Source organism: Toxotes jaculatrix, chromosome 17 (assembly GCF_017976425.1).
Source record: "Toxotes jaculatrix isolate fToxJac2 chromosome 17, fToxJac2.pri, whole genome shotgun sequence".
NCBI classification, from domain to species: Eukaryota; Metazoa; Chordata; class Actinopteri; family Toxotidae; genus Toxotes; species Toxotes jaculatrix.
The window spans coordinates 21864629-21880749 of record NC_054410.1 but is presented as its reverse complement, the minus strand read 5'-3'; the positions used below and the strand labels follow the sequence as shown (position 1 = coordinate 21880749).

General features: G+C 40.0%; 1 protein-coding gene across 1 annotated transcript in view; it reads right to left on the bottom strand.

The window, feature by feature from the left end:
• Positions 1-1001: 1001 nt before the first annotated feature.
• Positions 1002-16121, bottom strand: part of gabra2a (gamma-aminobutyric acid type A receptor subunit alpha2a) — a 34506-nt gene continuing 19386 nt past the window's right edge. The window contains exons 5-9 of the mRNA XM_041060539.1: positions 15918-16000; positions 14787-14930; positions 13199-13351; positions 7284-7486; positions 1002-1304 (exon numbers count right to left, since the gene is read on the bottom strand). Of these exons, the coding sequence (XP_040916473.1) occupies positions 1002-1304; positions 7284-7486; positions 13199-13351; positions 14787-14930; positions 15918-16000 (886 nt within the window). The remainder of the gene's footprint in view (positions 1305-7283; positions 7487-13198; positions 13352-14786; positions 14931-15917; positions 16001-16121) is intronic.

Here is a 16121-nt window from a genome sequence, read left to right as displayed (position 1 = left end):
AGGTTCTGCATTTTGCAAAATTACAAGATAAAAAACTGAGCCAATTAAAAAAAAAACACTATTTGACATTTATACTAGTAAACATCAATTTGATTCAAGACTTTTTATTTTATTTTTATTTTTTTTAGCTTGATTTGAGCTTAATTTAAAATTTCAGAAATTCAAATTAAGCTGCATTAACTGGCCTTTTGGCCACTTGGTGGTAGCAGAACAAACTGAAAACACAACACTGATATATTGTTAGGTTGTAATGGCAAATGTGTCAGCAAACAATTGCTCATTTACACATTTCCTTTTACCTCTGGTTTGGTCTCCACCAGCTCCTGAGAAAAATAACTGGCTCTTTAGCAGCTTCCTGCTGCTGCTGGGAATGACTCTGATGACCAAAACTGGGGAAACCTCACAGTTGGTGATAATTCTGTGTAGGTTTATAACTGTGGCTGACACTTTTCATATTACACAGTCATTTGCCTTGTTGTTAATATAAAAATACTGATTAGTGGAGCTTTAAACAACCATTATTTTCTCACTTTTTTTAAAAAGATGATTTTGGCATCTTTGCCTTTGATTGTTATTGATACAGAGACAGACACATGGGGTATGACATACAACAAAAGCAAAGCATGTTGGCGGTTAGGTTTTCTTTCTTTTCATTTTTTTAAATGCTATGTAAACATTGAACATTGATTTTTTTTTTTCTGCTCCGAGAGGAACTAGACAATAATGGGTTTAATTCCCTCTCAGTTTGGGCACCTGAAACTACACGTAAAACTAAGATAATGATGCAATGGCAGAGTTTCCTGTTTGACACATACGCTCGCAGTGTGCGCTCTCAGGCTTATTCTAACCCAGCTGCGATGTTTACCCGCATCGATCCTAAATTGTACTCAGTAAGGAAAGAGAGGAGAGAATTCTCCATGCTTCTGACTAACGAAAACTGAATGCCAACAGGTGTACAAATCCTGAACAGGCTGTGGGATTTGGAGTGAGTCCCCTGCAGTTCATTTGGAGGGATCCAGATCTTTAATGACTGGTTCTCGGTTCAGGTAGGTTGCCCAGTAGACCAGGTTAAAGCTCCCAAACAGCACAGGGAACATGATGCGGGAGATGCGGTCGATCTTGCTGACACTGTTGAAGGTTTTCTTGTTCTGCTCGGGCTTCGTCTCTGTGGTGGTTTTGTTGGGTTCGCTCAGAGCACACTTGGAGATGGTGGGCAGCGTAGAGTCCTTTGTGATGTTGGGAGCGTAGTTAGCCACAGCTACAGCGTAGGCATTGTTCTTCTTCATGATGGATGCTTCCTTTTTCTGCAAACAGAACGCCTCAGTGTTAGAGACCTTTTGAAGGCCATTTTACTACGTTGCCATGATCAAAATGAATTAATATTGTTGTGCAGGAAAGGTTTTGACAGGACACAAATTCTTTGGTAACACTTTACAGGACAGTACACAATAATGTGTAGTTACTGAGGTACAAGTGAGGAATGAATCAGGAACGACAGGATAATTAATGAGTCCATACTAAGTTCTTACTATTCCATTTCACTGATATTTATGAACCAGTCACTACCTAATGATTTATTAACACAGTATTTCACAGTCTGTTATTTTATCTAGTATTTTATCATTATCTAGTACATAGGTCTTGATTCTGAGTTATCCACAAACTGTTCATTAAAAGTTCATGATTATCATGTCGTTCCTCATTAGCTAGTTAGTATATTTTCACAGCATTAATTCCATCAGTAAACAGTTTTAAATATAAAGTAGAATCACTGAGAAAACAGTGTGTTTAATAAAATACTGTGCATAGCAGAATATAAAGGGGCAGATATCAAAACACTGAGGAAGAGTTAAGTTTGAGTTAACACCTAGCTCAACCAGCAGCAGATCGCAAAACAGGACCATAATATAAGGCAAAGGTAAAGTCGCCTTGAAGAAGATTATAAACTTGATTGTTTATGATTGGAAATCATTGTTGCACTCGTATCTGTTTTATATAGTACGAGAATATTGTTCTAATCACACCATATAGATTACATGGAATTTTCAAATATTATATGTGTTTAACTGATTTTGTTATTTACCATACTCTAGCTCAATTTTTGCCAAACACACACTGGACCCCATTGCCCTTCATTAATAGTTTTAATAGAGGATGCCAGTCATAAACACTTGACCATCTGTGTCCCATCTGTGTCATTTTTGTCAACAATGGAAGTGAATGAATGTCATTTTCTATGCAAAGTGGTGCTACTGTATCATTCTAACAACCTCATTATAATTTCTATAGCACAATAGTAAGCTGCTTAAACCCAGCTGTCATCCAGGTTCAGGATCAAACCCAGGACCACTTTGTGTGCCAGTTATAAACTTGTGCCAGTCCTACAAAGTCTACTTTTATTTTGAAGTGTTTGTGAACAAGTGCAAAGTGGTAGATCTTGGACACATGCACTGTGTGGGCGTCTGTAAAGTGCAAAAGCATCATACCTATGGTCAGGCATGGTGGTGGTAGTGTGATGATGTGGGGATTCTTGGGTGACTTGCCATAATTCAGGGAAAAATGCATTGTGATCTCTACCAGAACAGACATTCTGAGGGAGAACGTTTGGTCATCAGTCAATGATATGAAGATAAAGTGTAACTGGTTTATGCAGCAAGACAATGATCCAAAGCATAAGAGCAAGTCCACTTTTAAATGGATCAAAAGCAACAGAGATGCCATGGCATGACCTTAAATCTGGGATTCATACTCAAAATCCATCCAGTGTGGCTAAATTTAAACTACTCTGCAAAGAGTGGACCAAAAGTCATCCACAGCAGTGTGGAAGACTGAGCTCCAGTTATCGGTCGAGTTTGGTTGCAATCGTTGCTGCAAAAGGTGGCACAACCAGCTATTCAGATTACTTTTTCACATGGGTGATTGGTGTTGGATAACATATTTGTTTCAACGGATGATGTAATAAGTTTCTCTTTGTTTTATTTAAAATTTTGTTTGAAGATCTATAACCACTTAGTATGCCTCTCAGAGCTCTTCATCACCAGAGATCTTAACACTACAGGGCAGTAGTCATTGTTACAGATGGGGTTGCTTGTCTTGGCCACTGGGCAAATAATGGAGGACAGGTCTTCAAAGGGTCAGAGCTACAGAGCTAATCCAGTCCAGATAATCTCCTACTTCACCACATTAAGCTGACAATAAAACAAGTAGCCATTACAGCGTCAAAACAAACAAAACAAAACAAAAAAAATCTCCCATCATATTCTCAAAATTCTGAAAAGGAGGCAAAGACACATGATTTATGAGCTGATGTAATCTAACGTGTCCCACATAACCAACAGAAAGTTATAATCAACCAGTCTGATGTGTGTAGACATGTGTGTGTTCATTCTGCAGCCACCTGGTATTATTTGCACATGATTTAATGAAAGTAAACACGGTGGCCGGTCGTGTGTAAAGGCCCTGCACTCTGATGCAGTACTTCTCAAATCAGAGGCTGCAGATTTATCAGCGTATCTGTCCTGCTGTCTTCAGGCGGCTGCGGGATTTAATTTAACAGATGTGGTTCTGAGATGATTCAATTTCCTCCAAAATACCAACACCCGGCTTCAAACTGCCTCATTTGAATGATCAGTCTCTGCTGCACCGAAATACAATACAGACTGGCAAAGAGAAAAGAAAAAGAAAAAATTCAGCACTTGGATGTCTAAAATAGGGCCTGTAGATTCTTTCACACACTCTTCTACACTCTAGTTACACACTGCATAAAGACAAGTATTGCCAATTAGTCACTTCATCCATCTTAACTGAATCGAATAACTGTCTTGGGTTATTTACACAACCACGGTTCTCTGAGTAGCATGAATGAGTGTCTGGCATTGGGAAAGCCTTTGGTCAGAATTGAATTCTGTCAGCCAGGACTGGCTGCAACCAAGTGTATCAGATTCATGGAGGGTAGAGACCCTCCCCTTATGAATGGGTCTGACACTAAGCTGACTGTGATTCAAAACACTCAGCTTCCTCACTGCTAGCTACAAGCAAGGAGTGTGTCTGGTGAGGAACTCACTCGTGTTACTTAGAGAACTGTGGTTATGTAAATAACTCAAAGTTCTTGTGGTATCTTTGAAGCATTTGTTTTTTTGAGTGTCTCATGGGGGAACCAATGACTGCTAGGAAGACACAATCTGAAGACCAACTGTCCCACACTGACTCTTGTGCACAAGGCTCCTGAGCAACTGAAGGTGCACTAATAACTGAATGAGCCAAAGGCAGGGCTTTGACATCAAGTCTGAAAGACCGAGCAAAGGTGTGAGACACTGTTTTCAGATCAGCTTCCAAATTATGTTGAAACACCAGTGATAGCTTTCTTTCATTCATTAAATAGCTGCATAAATGCTGCTAAACTGTCTATGGGCAGTTTGGTTCATTTACATTACTTCTACTTTCATACTAATGTTGCTAACATTGGTCAGTGGTATTTACTGTTATGGAGCTGGTGACTGAGAATGCCTGTTCTGTGTTTGTCACTGTTACTAATTTATTGGACAAAGGCGGCTCCAGAAACTTGAGGGTTGGGAACCTTTGAGTTACAGGAAACAATGGTCCCCAAACTTTATGTCTTCCTTTGGAAGCCTGGAATATTTCCTGAATTCATTGCATTTTAATCAGCTAGCAAACAATTATGGGACAGTTTCTCTTTTGCAAATGAAAAATGCATGTTAGAGTTTTGGGCTTCCCCACTATTCTGAGCAGCACCTGTTGGACATGGCGTTTTGCTTTCTGGACAAATCTTGTAGCCTTAAAGCCTTTCCAGCATCGCTACTCTGTTGTTTCTTTGTTCCCAAATGAGTCAGACTCTGCTGTCAAAGCAGGAAACTAATACGATTAATGATGCCTCCAGATAAGCAATTACTTTAAAGCAGTGTAAGGCAGCTATTGAACAATGTTAGTCATTAGTGACACCTTTGTTTGACCTGTTTGAGAAACACCAATTCAACTTCCGTTCCGCTTCACATCTTTGCCCCCTTCATGTGCAATGATTAAAACTTAAGTGGATTTGCTTAGTGAGCGAGTGAGACTGAAAATCATGGCTGAACGCCTGTGTAGACAGGGTGTCATTATTCTTCTTCTGTCATTTCTTCCCCTTTTACCATCTGTCTTCCTCAAACCATTTACATACTTATAATCTCCAACAGCAAATCATTTTGAAGGAAACCTGCCATCTAGATTATGAAATGTCGATAATTAACATATGATAATGTTCAAACAAGGGCTTTGAAAATCAGCATGTTAATTATTGCAATTCATGTTAATTGTATAATGTATTAAAAAGAAACACTGTTATGCAGATTCTGATTATTTTAGTTTTTAGTTGTTTTTTTTTTACTTCTGAAAGCTAATGTTTTCTCCCCGTTCTGCCAGTTCCTGTAGCTTTTAATCAGTCCAGCAGTTTACTATGCTGCGTAACGCTTAAAGGCTATTTTCCTGTGTTTTACTCATGTGATTGTGTATTGGGCTTTGAGTGCTTCCAAAAGGTGTGTAACCTACAACTCAATCTTGTGCCTGAACGCCTCCTGTGCATGTAGACACCTTAGAACGTTGCTGCCTAATTACTGTAATTTTCGTAAAAAATCCTTCTGCTTGGATTCATCACACAGAGACCTCTTTAAATCAGTGTAGAGTTCTTGAGAATCAGGTATTGAACCTCTGTGGGGTCGTTATCAATCAAGGAGGAGGTCTACGACACCACTTATTCACTACCTACAATGCTGTCCTTGTATACCATCTCAGGAGATTCAGCAACCAGTCACACTTGGCCTCAGGTGACTCCAGTGACTAAAACACCAAGTGACATCAATGGTCTTGACCCCACAGAGGTTAAATACCTGGGACTCTCCACCAGTCAGTCAGAACTGAGGGCATCCAGTTGCCCTCAATTCAGCTCTTCCTGGATAACCACGGCCTGGATGACTGAGAGTCTCACCTGACATCTTCCATGTGGACCTTTTGTTCCAGTTTAATCAGTCAAACATTTCTGTTTTTTAAATTACTTGGCTTCATCCATCTTGGACTTGGATATAAACAAAATCTAACTTAAATGACTTAATTACTTAAGACTGCCAAAGGACATAATCCAGGCAGTAATTTTTATATTACACAGACATAATATCTAGGAGACAGGGTTGTGCTGTTTGTATCTCTGAAAGCCACATCACAAATGTATTCGTGAACATCCATTTTCTATACCACTTGATCCGTCAGGGCTGACTACGGGCCAGAGGTGGGGTACATCCTGGACTGGCCGCCAGTCAATCGGAGGGCCGACACACAAAGACAGAAAACCACACACACACACTCACACCTAGGGGCAGTGTAGAGTAGCTAATTAACCTCATGTGCATGTTTTTGGGAGGAAGCTGGAGTACCCAGAGAAAACCCATGGAAGCAGGCACAGGGAGAACATGGAAACTCCACACAGAAGAGCCCAGACCGGGGTTTGAACCTGGAACCCTCTTACTGTGAGGTGACAGTGCTAACCACTGCACCTCCCTGCAGATGTGAACAAAGGTGTTTTAAATCTCACCAAACAGAAACTCAGAGCAGCAGAGCGGTGAATATGAGATGGCATGTTGTTGTACTGAATTTGTTGTTGTAGAATTTATGCTGATAAAATGTACATTATGCTGAATTTACTGTAGGAGCTGTTGTAGTATAGAGTGCATCCAGAAAGTATTCAGACCCCCTCACTTTGTTCACATCTTTGTTCAGTTCAGTTGTAGTCTTTTGCTAAAATCATTTTTCAGTCATCAATCTACAAACTCTAACTTATAATGACAAAGCTAAAACTCTAAAATTTAAATTTAGCTCAGGTGCCTCCCATCTCTCTTTGAGATGTTTCTCTACCTTGATTGGAGTCCACCTGTGGTAAACTCAGTTGATTGGAAACGAATTGGAAAGTCACACACCTGTCTATGTGAGGTCTCACAGCAAACATGACATATCAGAGGGAAAAGATGAATTTAAACGATTTTAGCAAGGTGCAAAATAATGAAATGTAAAAAAAAAAAGCGAATCCTTTCAATGTATTTTTTTTTTTTTTGTTTAGGTTTTTTTTTTTTTTGGTTTACCCAGCTTCTACTAGTAACCATCCTTCATTTATTCTTGCTGCCACACAATTTTATAATAAGAGCAGCATTTGACCAAACGGCCTGGTTTACTTCTGGTCACTCAGTGTGTGTTATCAACGGGCTGCACTCTTCCCCTCCAGGTGTGTGTGACGGCTCTACCTTGTCATTGACGACACTCTTTCCATCCCAGGCCCAGCCTCGCTTGGTGAAGTAGTTGACGGTAGCAAATTCGATGAGCGCAGAGAAGACGAAGGCGTAACAGACAGCGATGAACCAGTCCATGGCTGTGGCATAGGCCACCTTGGGCAGTGAATTGCGGGCACTGATACTCAGGGTTGTCATCGTCAGAACTGTAGTGACACCTTGAAAGAGACAGCAAAAGGATTTAGGAAAAATTGACATTCAGTATGAGAGAATATATTAGATAAAAGGCAAACAGTTCAGAATGGCCTTAAGATAACAGCTATATTAAATAAAACATTTCAAATACTGATAAATCTGCCATCCTGACTTGGCAGAGGCCACCGAATGACTGTCTGATTGTCAAATGCCATATGCCAGGTGTTACTTACAGAGCAGAAGACAGGATGCTAAATTACAAAATGCAGATATTTGCAAGTACACAGGCTGTGTGTATGTGTTAGTGCACAACAACACTAAACAGAAACCATATGAAGGCAGTTTATTTGTCATAAAGAGCTCTACTCATCCTGTGAAAACATTTCTTCTGTGGCTCTGCAGAAGATTTGTCAATTCTGAAATTAAATGTCAGATTGAATAGGGATGTCTGAGCCTCTTCTTCTTAAAGTTTTTTTTTTTTTTTTTGACCTGTCTCTCCAAAGTCCCCCACCTTCATGGAAGTACAATATTAAATCAGAGTGCCCCCTAAATAAAAAAAATAACTGACAGCACTCAGGAGGTGACAAACACTGCAGACATTTTGTCAGTGGCAAGGTGTTAAAGAATTTCTTCACATGTTCAGAATGAGAACCTGAAAAACATTATTAATCCCCTTAGGGAAATTCTTTAATTACAATCAAACTCCCAATGGAAAATGAAGAAAATGCAGCGTAGCACACAGCGAGTTGGAAGATAGAGGTAAGATAAAAAATATTTCTAAATTAAATAAAATCTCTAAAATAAATAAAATAAAATAAATACTTAAAATATACCCCCCAGTATCAGAAAAAATAAAAACATATCTTCATATTTACATATGTACATGAGGTTAAAAATGAAGAATACACAGTATACATGGAGTCTGTGATTTTTTTTAGATTAATAACCCTTCTTCAAAAGGTTTACCTGGGACTATGTCTCCTTTCTACAAACCCTGACAGATGCTACAACTTCACATGAGCTCTGAGTTCCACTTCAGTCAGTCCTGTCTGCCTTACTGTGACCGTGCAGACCTCTGCTGGTTTGTCAGTCTTGATTAGAGACTTAAAAAGACTAGAGGTGTCACTCATTTCTTGTGGCTGAAGGAAGATTTGATTCTAAACACGAATGAGCAAAAGGACTTTTTCATTCTTATCAGTGTGGACCAACAGCGGGGACATTGACATGTTTTTGTCTCTGACTTCTCACAATGTTAGAAGAGCTTTTCTGTCATTCACAGACTCGTGGTGGAGTTTTAGCTTCAAGAAAAGCATTAGCTCCCCATTAACATAAACACACACACACACACACACACACACACAGACAAGCACACACACATTCATACTATTTGAGCTGCAGGTCATATTTAAAAGTCATATTTCCCACTGTAAGAGGATAATGTGCTTTCCTTTTGATGTTGCATTCCTCATTTGTACACACACACACACACACACACACAACCTATACATAAACATGCAAAACCATGGACACACACCTCTACTCCCCTGCTATATTTCACCCTGTAGAATGAGCATTGTGAAAAATTGTGCAAATGCAGATCACTTGTAACACTTTGGTTTTGATCTTACTAGTATTAAAATATTCTACATGGATTTAACTGATGCAGAGGCCGTGACACCTTCTGTGACACCTTATGAGCCAGATCTGACTTCCCCATGGAGGTGCTATAGAAAAACTCCAAAAGAACTGCAGTTAGGACATCGCACTGAAAACTCCAAACTAAACAAAAACCAAGATCATGTGACTGATCTTTAAACCTTTCCTTGGCTGTCAGGAGCCGACAGTCTCTCCCTCCTCCCTTGTGTTTGAGCCAGGTTCTGCTCAAGGTTTCTTCCTGTTAAAAGGGAGTTTTTCCTTGCAACTGTCGCCTTAAGTGATTGCTCTGGGTCTCTGTAAAGCACTTTGAGACAATTTTGATTGTGGAAGGCGCTATATAAATAAAATTGAATCGAATTGAATTGTTTCTTGTTTGTCCCCTGTTTGTCTGTTTTCGTGTTTGTGTGTGTGCCTAGGCCTGGCTGACCTACTTCATGTTTCCCGCCAAAACGCCCACTCACCTGTCTGCAATCACCTCATCAGACACACCTGTAGTATATTAACACTGCTGAGCTCTGCTTCTGGTCGTTAACTCAATGCCAGCTGCTGGGTGGGCAGAAACTCAGTATCTTGGCATAAAGTACAATATATTAAAAACCAGATTATATTGAAATGTTATATGTATATTCATGGTACACTGGAAAGAGTCTTCTTCTTTAAGTCAGTTTTATTTGTATTGAGGTGTGATTGGATAGGAGGTTGAAGGAAAGATGGAAATGAATGCACAGACACAAATTTACCTGCATTTTGCGGCAAAGATCTGAAAATGTATCAGTTTGTCATGAACAAACATGGAGCCCACAAATGGTCCAGTGGTCCAATCTGTGCATTAACATGAGCCTGTGCATTAACGTCGTTTTTTGGGATTTTTAACGTTGGAAAAAATCAGTTCAGTGCAGAAAATAAACTTGTTTGTGAATTTAACCATTTATTCACCAAAATAATTTTACAAAGGCAACATAATAATAATCATCTTCTCTAAAAGGAAAGTGGCCTGCCATGAAAAGTCTCTAAACTAGGAGGAAGCATTTTTGAGGAAAAATTAACTGTGGCTTGTGTGTGGAATAAGACAGTATAACTGAGCTGACCACCACCTGAAAGCAGCTGGTAAAAGTGAAAGTCATTTAGAATTCATGGGGAAAGACAATTTTGATGTTCTGTGCTTATGTGCTCATGTTTTTTTTTTTTTGTTTGTTTGTTTTGATAAAAGCCAGGCTTACGTGTCAAGAGAACAAAAGTGGAAGAAAGAAAGTCCGGAAAAATAAAAAGTGATCTGGAAAAGAATGAAATCTGACAAACATCTTCAAAGAGACACGTCTCCCACACACACCGACCCGCAGTTTTGCAAAGGAACACCCTCACAGAAGTTCCTTCCTCCCATCCAAAAAAGACTATACTGTTTTACCAAACTAGCCAAAAAGTGCCAGAGGTTTTTTTTTGAATCGAGATTAATAAAACTGAGTTTGATGATACAATGAATTGCGTTAGTTAGTGTTGCACCATTTTAAGTATTTTACAGACACAACTAAAAGTCCGGAGTGAAATGAATCATTGGAATTAACTTGAATACAAACCTAAACTTGCTACAATAAGACGGTTTCAGCCATGAATTTCTTTGAAGTTGGTAAAAGCAGTTGCAGATTAATTTCCTTGATGAGTGACACTTGAGGAATCCCAATGTGAGATGGAGACATCATTCTATTCCCTCCCCCTGCCAGGGGAGTCATTTTACAGCTATCCTGCAAGGTACAGAACTATCTAGATAAACAACAAGATGAAATGTACCTTAATGTTGCAATAACAATAAACCATTAAAACTCTAAACGACTATGATATAGCAATATCCCCACAAATGACAACTGTGCAACACACAGCAGAGCTGTTTGTGGCTCCTGTGTGTGTATGATTTGATATGCATCGTTACAACCACTAGCTGTGAAGATGTGGATCCAGTCGTATTGTAATTACTAGAAAATGATGTGGTAGTTTTGCTTCTGTCATTTCAAACTTCTCTTCTCTAAGGTAATTCTATGCTTTAGAATTACCTGTGCTTTAAGGTAATTCTATTCAAAACTCAACTTCACATGATGTGATTTCTTACCTGAAGACATAGATGCTAGTTTCATTGTACTTCCCAAACCACCTCTGCAATATTAGGCTTTGATTTTTGTAATGAGGCACCAATAGAACATAATGGCAGTAATAATGGGAAAGATTTCTCAGGGTCATACCATCTTCATGAACTATGAAGGTGAAAAAAGGTCAATGTTCTTGTCTATATTGAACATAGATTCAAACATTGACACTGTAGGAGTCTGACATCAACAGTATTTCCTGTTTTATTTTGAAGTCTTGTCCTACTTCCTGTCTTTGTCTAGTTTCCCGCCTTTGTGATTGTCTGCCCCGTCCTAATTGGATTCACCTGTTGCTCATTACCCCTGTGTATTTAAGTCTTGTTGCTCCCCTGTTCCTTTGTCAGTTTGTCTGCACCTCTACCTCTTAGGGTTTTCTGCTTTTGAGTCCTCGTTCCCTCGTGTTCCCAACTGCCCAGCCTGACAGCTAAATGCTTAAAGGAATCATTGATGCAGGTTAACATCTATGTTCATGTAGCATGGCTGCATGAAGCGTGGTGTCCACAGCAGGACACCACAGAAGAAGTTGCAGCTTTGCCATGTAAATGAAGTTTGTCAAAGAACAGCTTAACTCTCCATAATGATTCTGGGAAAAGTTTTGTGGCCTGATGAAACTAGGGTTGGATTGTTAAGATGGAACAAGCAGTGCTACCTATGATATATAAAGGGCACTGCATACCAACATGAAAATATCAAATCATCTCAACAGAGAAGTATGGTGGAGGGAGCATCATGATTTGATTTTGATTTGCTGCCTCTGGTTCAGGAGTGTTCACTGAAGGTTACTGCTGCCAAAGAAGTTTCGAACAATTAATAAATCTAAGGGTTCACTTACTTCTTCTAGATACTGACCGACTGAGCACTGTAGGTGAACTAATCAGAGAGTCGTTTTCTGATTGTCCTCCTGCATTGAACTCCTGGCTGCACAGGCCTTTTTTTAAATGAACCAGGATCCTGATGTTTCTGGTACTGAGAACTTGCACGAACTCCTAATTCTTTCACACAATCTTTCCTTTCTTCCCTGCAAGTCACAACAGATAATGACTGGATTTATTACACTGTATAATACTGCAGTGAGTAAAGCGGGGGATGTTAGCTTCATACAAGTTCCTGACATTTTAGCAAATGCCAAATTAGAGTGTGGGTGTAGGTCTGCTGTCCTTCGGCAGATAAGGCCTAGTTGCAGCGTGACCCACATCTGGTGGCGTGCCTGCTGCGGCCTGATAAAATGTTCACCTGTCAGCACGAACACACAGTTTCAAATCAGGAATGCAAACCTGGGCAGAGGAAGCCCTGCAGGTTTCAGAGGAGGGTTTCAGAGGGACCTTGATGGAGTTCTGTTTCACCGTAATAGTGGTGCAGTGCATACGGCCTGCTGCTCCCTGCGCCATCTGAACCAGATGATCCCTTTCCATTAAGACGTGGGTGTGGGGGTGAGTACATCAGCTGGTTTTGTCCCTTTTAACCCAAAACTATAACTGGTTCAGATGCCCTTTGTCCACACTCTGATATCTTAGCTGATGTTCAGAGCTGAGCATTAGAAACTTCTGTGCAGCGTGTTAGTGTCTCCCAAAACTTTAAATCCAATTAATCTGTCACTCAAATTGGATTTCCTGGATTCTGTTTCATTGTTTTATTTTATCTGAACACCCAGCCCCCACCAACATACCAACCAAGCAGGTTGGGGGCTTGGTGGGTGCACTGTTTAACACAGGGCTCACTTTCAGTCTGAATCCACTTTAACAGTTCTACAACTGTAAACTGTAACTAAATGGATCCAGTCTGATGTTATTACACATGCAAACCAAGAGTGTACTCATTTCTGAGGAATCCAAAATGTTGGCCTTGTGTAGAATATATTTTTAATAGATAGAATAAGTGATACTTACTTATGTATTTTGTCTCTTAAATTAAACATGTGAATAGAGTTAAAATGAACAGACTCACCAAAGACGGTTCTGGCTGGTACTGACTCCCGATTGAGCCAGAAGGAGACCTGGGAGAGGATGACCGTCATGATACAGGGCAGATACGTCTGGATTACAAAGTAGCCGATCTTCCTCTTCAGATGGAAGTGAGCTGTCATGACTGTGTATTCACCTGAGGAGAAAAGGGGGGACATGTAAATGCACGACGTCCAGCTGAGTGAGGGGGGTCACTGACGGCAGACGCTGGCAGACTAATTAACAGGGGTATAACTGACTGGTATGGTATTATTTTCATGTCCTGTATAACGCAACCATCATGAAAGAAGATATCTAAAGAAATACTTTTATCGCTCAGTGTGGAGGAAAATCCTTCATGATTAATTGACTACTTTAACTGTTCCTGTAGAAGAGTCCTAATACACAGCAGACACAGCAGTTTCATTATGCATTAACTGCATTGTGTCTGCCTGTCAGAAGTTGCTTTGATCACTCGGTGCGTTGCTTTCAGCTCGGCTCTTTGCGAGCAATCTGATGCTGTTTGGTTTGAGTAAAACTTGCTTGGCTGTTTGTCCTGGCCCTGTGACGCCCTGTGACGCTGGGAACTTTGGGAGCTGCTGCAAGTTTATTTAAAGTCTAAAATCATATCATTCTCACTCTATGTTACAAGCAGGGACTAGTCAATACAGGAGCAGGATCCTCATCACTAACTGCAGGCATTTTGATTATGAGGTATCAGTTGTGAATCCAGATGTTTGCCCCTGGAATGACAGCTGTCAACCAAAAATGGCCTGCTGAGCTCCATCATTAAAACACTGACCACAGAGAGCTGTGAGTGAGTGAGAGCCACAGAATATATAAAGACAGAGGTCATGGTTTGAGCTGATTGTGAGCAGGCTGTTGTATTGCATGTGTTTCCGTCATGTTTTGGAGATGACGCACATCTAAAGTGCTGCTGTTGGTTGAAAATGTTCATGCTGAGGTTAGCAAATGTCAGTCTGAATCCTGTCCTGACGTCCTGCTGACACTCACACTGACACCAACTCTCTGTGTATGGATGTCATAGAAAACACAAGAGGACACTGGGAAATATCAGAGAAAAGCAGGATATTTTTACACACACAGAGCTGTTCAGCTATAAAGTGTTTCTGTCGTTTTAATGACGGCCTAAAGTGCGTACAATGTTGTATATATACCAAAGATGGGAAAACAGAATATAAATAAACAGCAGGTCATAAAACATTTTCACAATATCCATAAGTTAAAGGTTTCATACTGAGAAGACTTTCACCTCAGTACAGAAATGATGTGGTGTCAAAGATGGATCAGTAACCTGATCCTGTAACAGGGAGTCACTACGTTATATATAAGTCATGACAGGGACTAGAGTGCTACAGATGATGCTGATAACCTGAATATTTAATCCAAATTTTATTGAAAGAAATATATATTATAAAATTATTAACTGTCATGAAATGTTAGAATGAAAGACCAGAATTCTCAGAGGCACCTGTGAATGTCTGCACACAAACATCTGGCATCTGGCATAAAATGCAGTCGTCATGAAACCTTTTTGTTTTCACTTGCATACATTGATAAATTGCTCTCACCGGTACTGGATTTAATGGTCTCCTTCCCCACACTCTGGCCCACCAAGTCGTACTGGTTGAGTCTGGATCCGTCAGCTGCAACGTCCACTGACTGGGAGGCATTACGAGTCCAGATGTAAGTCACCTCCGTCTTAGTGTATGCATCTGATGCAGAGAGAGCAGGGAGACAGTGATCACCAAAACCAATCCTACACATCCCTCTTCTTCATATTCAACACGCAGTTCAACACACTGGGCTCACACCACAGCATGGGGCTCTTGGCTGAAACTGAAAAGATCACATGTGCACCTCCCCTGCACACGCTGACATCAAGAGAAGTATAATTACTCCTACACAGAGTGTAGTGTCATGTGTTCAGTTCACAGGCAGAAACAACATTTAGTTTCAAATAACAGGTTCACTCTTTTTCAGCCCAGACCTTAATGAAATGTTGTTTCTCATCACTTATATTCCTGCATGACACAACTTCACTGACACAATGCCGAAAAGCAACTGGAACTTCAGTTTGGAGAAATGTCACTGCAGAGAGGGAGAGGAAAGCTATCAGAGAAACAGGAAGTTGCACAAAATAAAAGCAGGCCAACAGGATAGAAAGCAGTTCAGCAGAACAGGAGGAGGTTTTTTGAAATTTCATTATATTTTCTCTAAATCTGAAAATCAGGAGCACAGACTAGGAAATAAATAAAAATAATCAAATATGTGCAACACATGTAGTTTATGTACATCACATTTGGAGACATTTGAACATTGTAATCCTGTGTTGCCATGTTTTTTTTTTGTTGTTTTTTTTTTTGTTTGTTTTTTTAAAGTGACACTGTACTGTATTAAATGTCAGTGTCATGTTGCCAGCAAACACAGAGATTGTCTAGAAGGTTAAGAGTATTTAGCATAGTTTTGTTGACATGATTCCCTGCCCTGGTATCTGCCTTTGTAAATTTTGTACCTTTGATGGTCTGGGAAGTGATCTGACTGAAATTTGGTGGGGACACAACAAAATTTCAGCAATAAACAAATAAATAAGCTACAAGCAGCATTTTACTTGAGTCTGTGTTGTGACATGGTTTAGGCTGTGGTTGGAAGTAGAGAGCTGGTGTGTAAAGCGTGGAGGATGTGAGTCTGCTGACACTTACAGCTGCCAAACTTGAGAGGACATGAGTGGGAGTCCATGGGGAAGTCTTCTAGGTGCATGGGACACTCAGCTTGAACTGTTAGCCTGACAGAAAACATAGACAGAAAAAAGACCTGTTTTCAATACATCATAATTATCTCACTATCTTAACATAATGAATGCTGTTCATTTTTAAACACTTTTTAGTCTTCCCTGATAATGACTG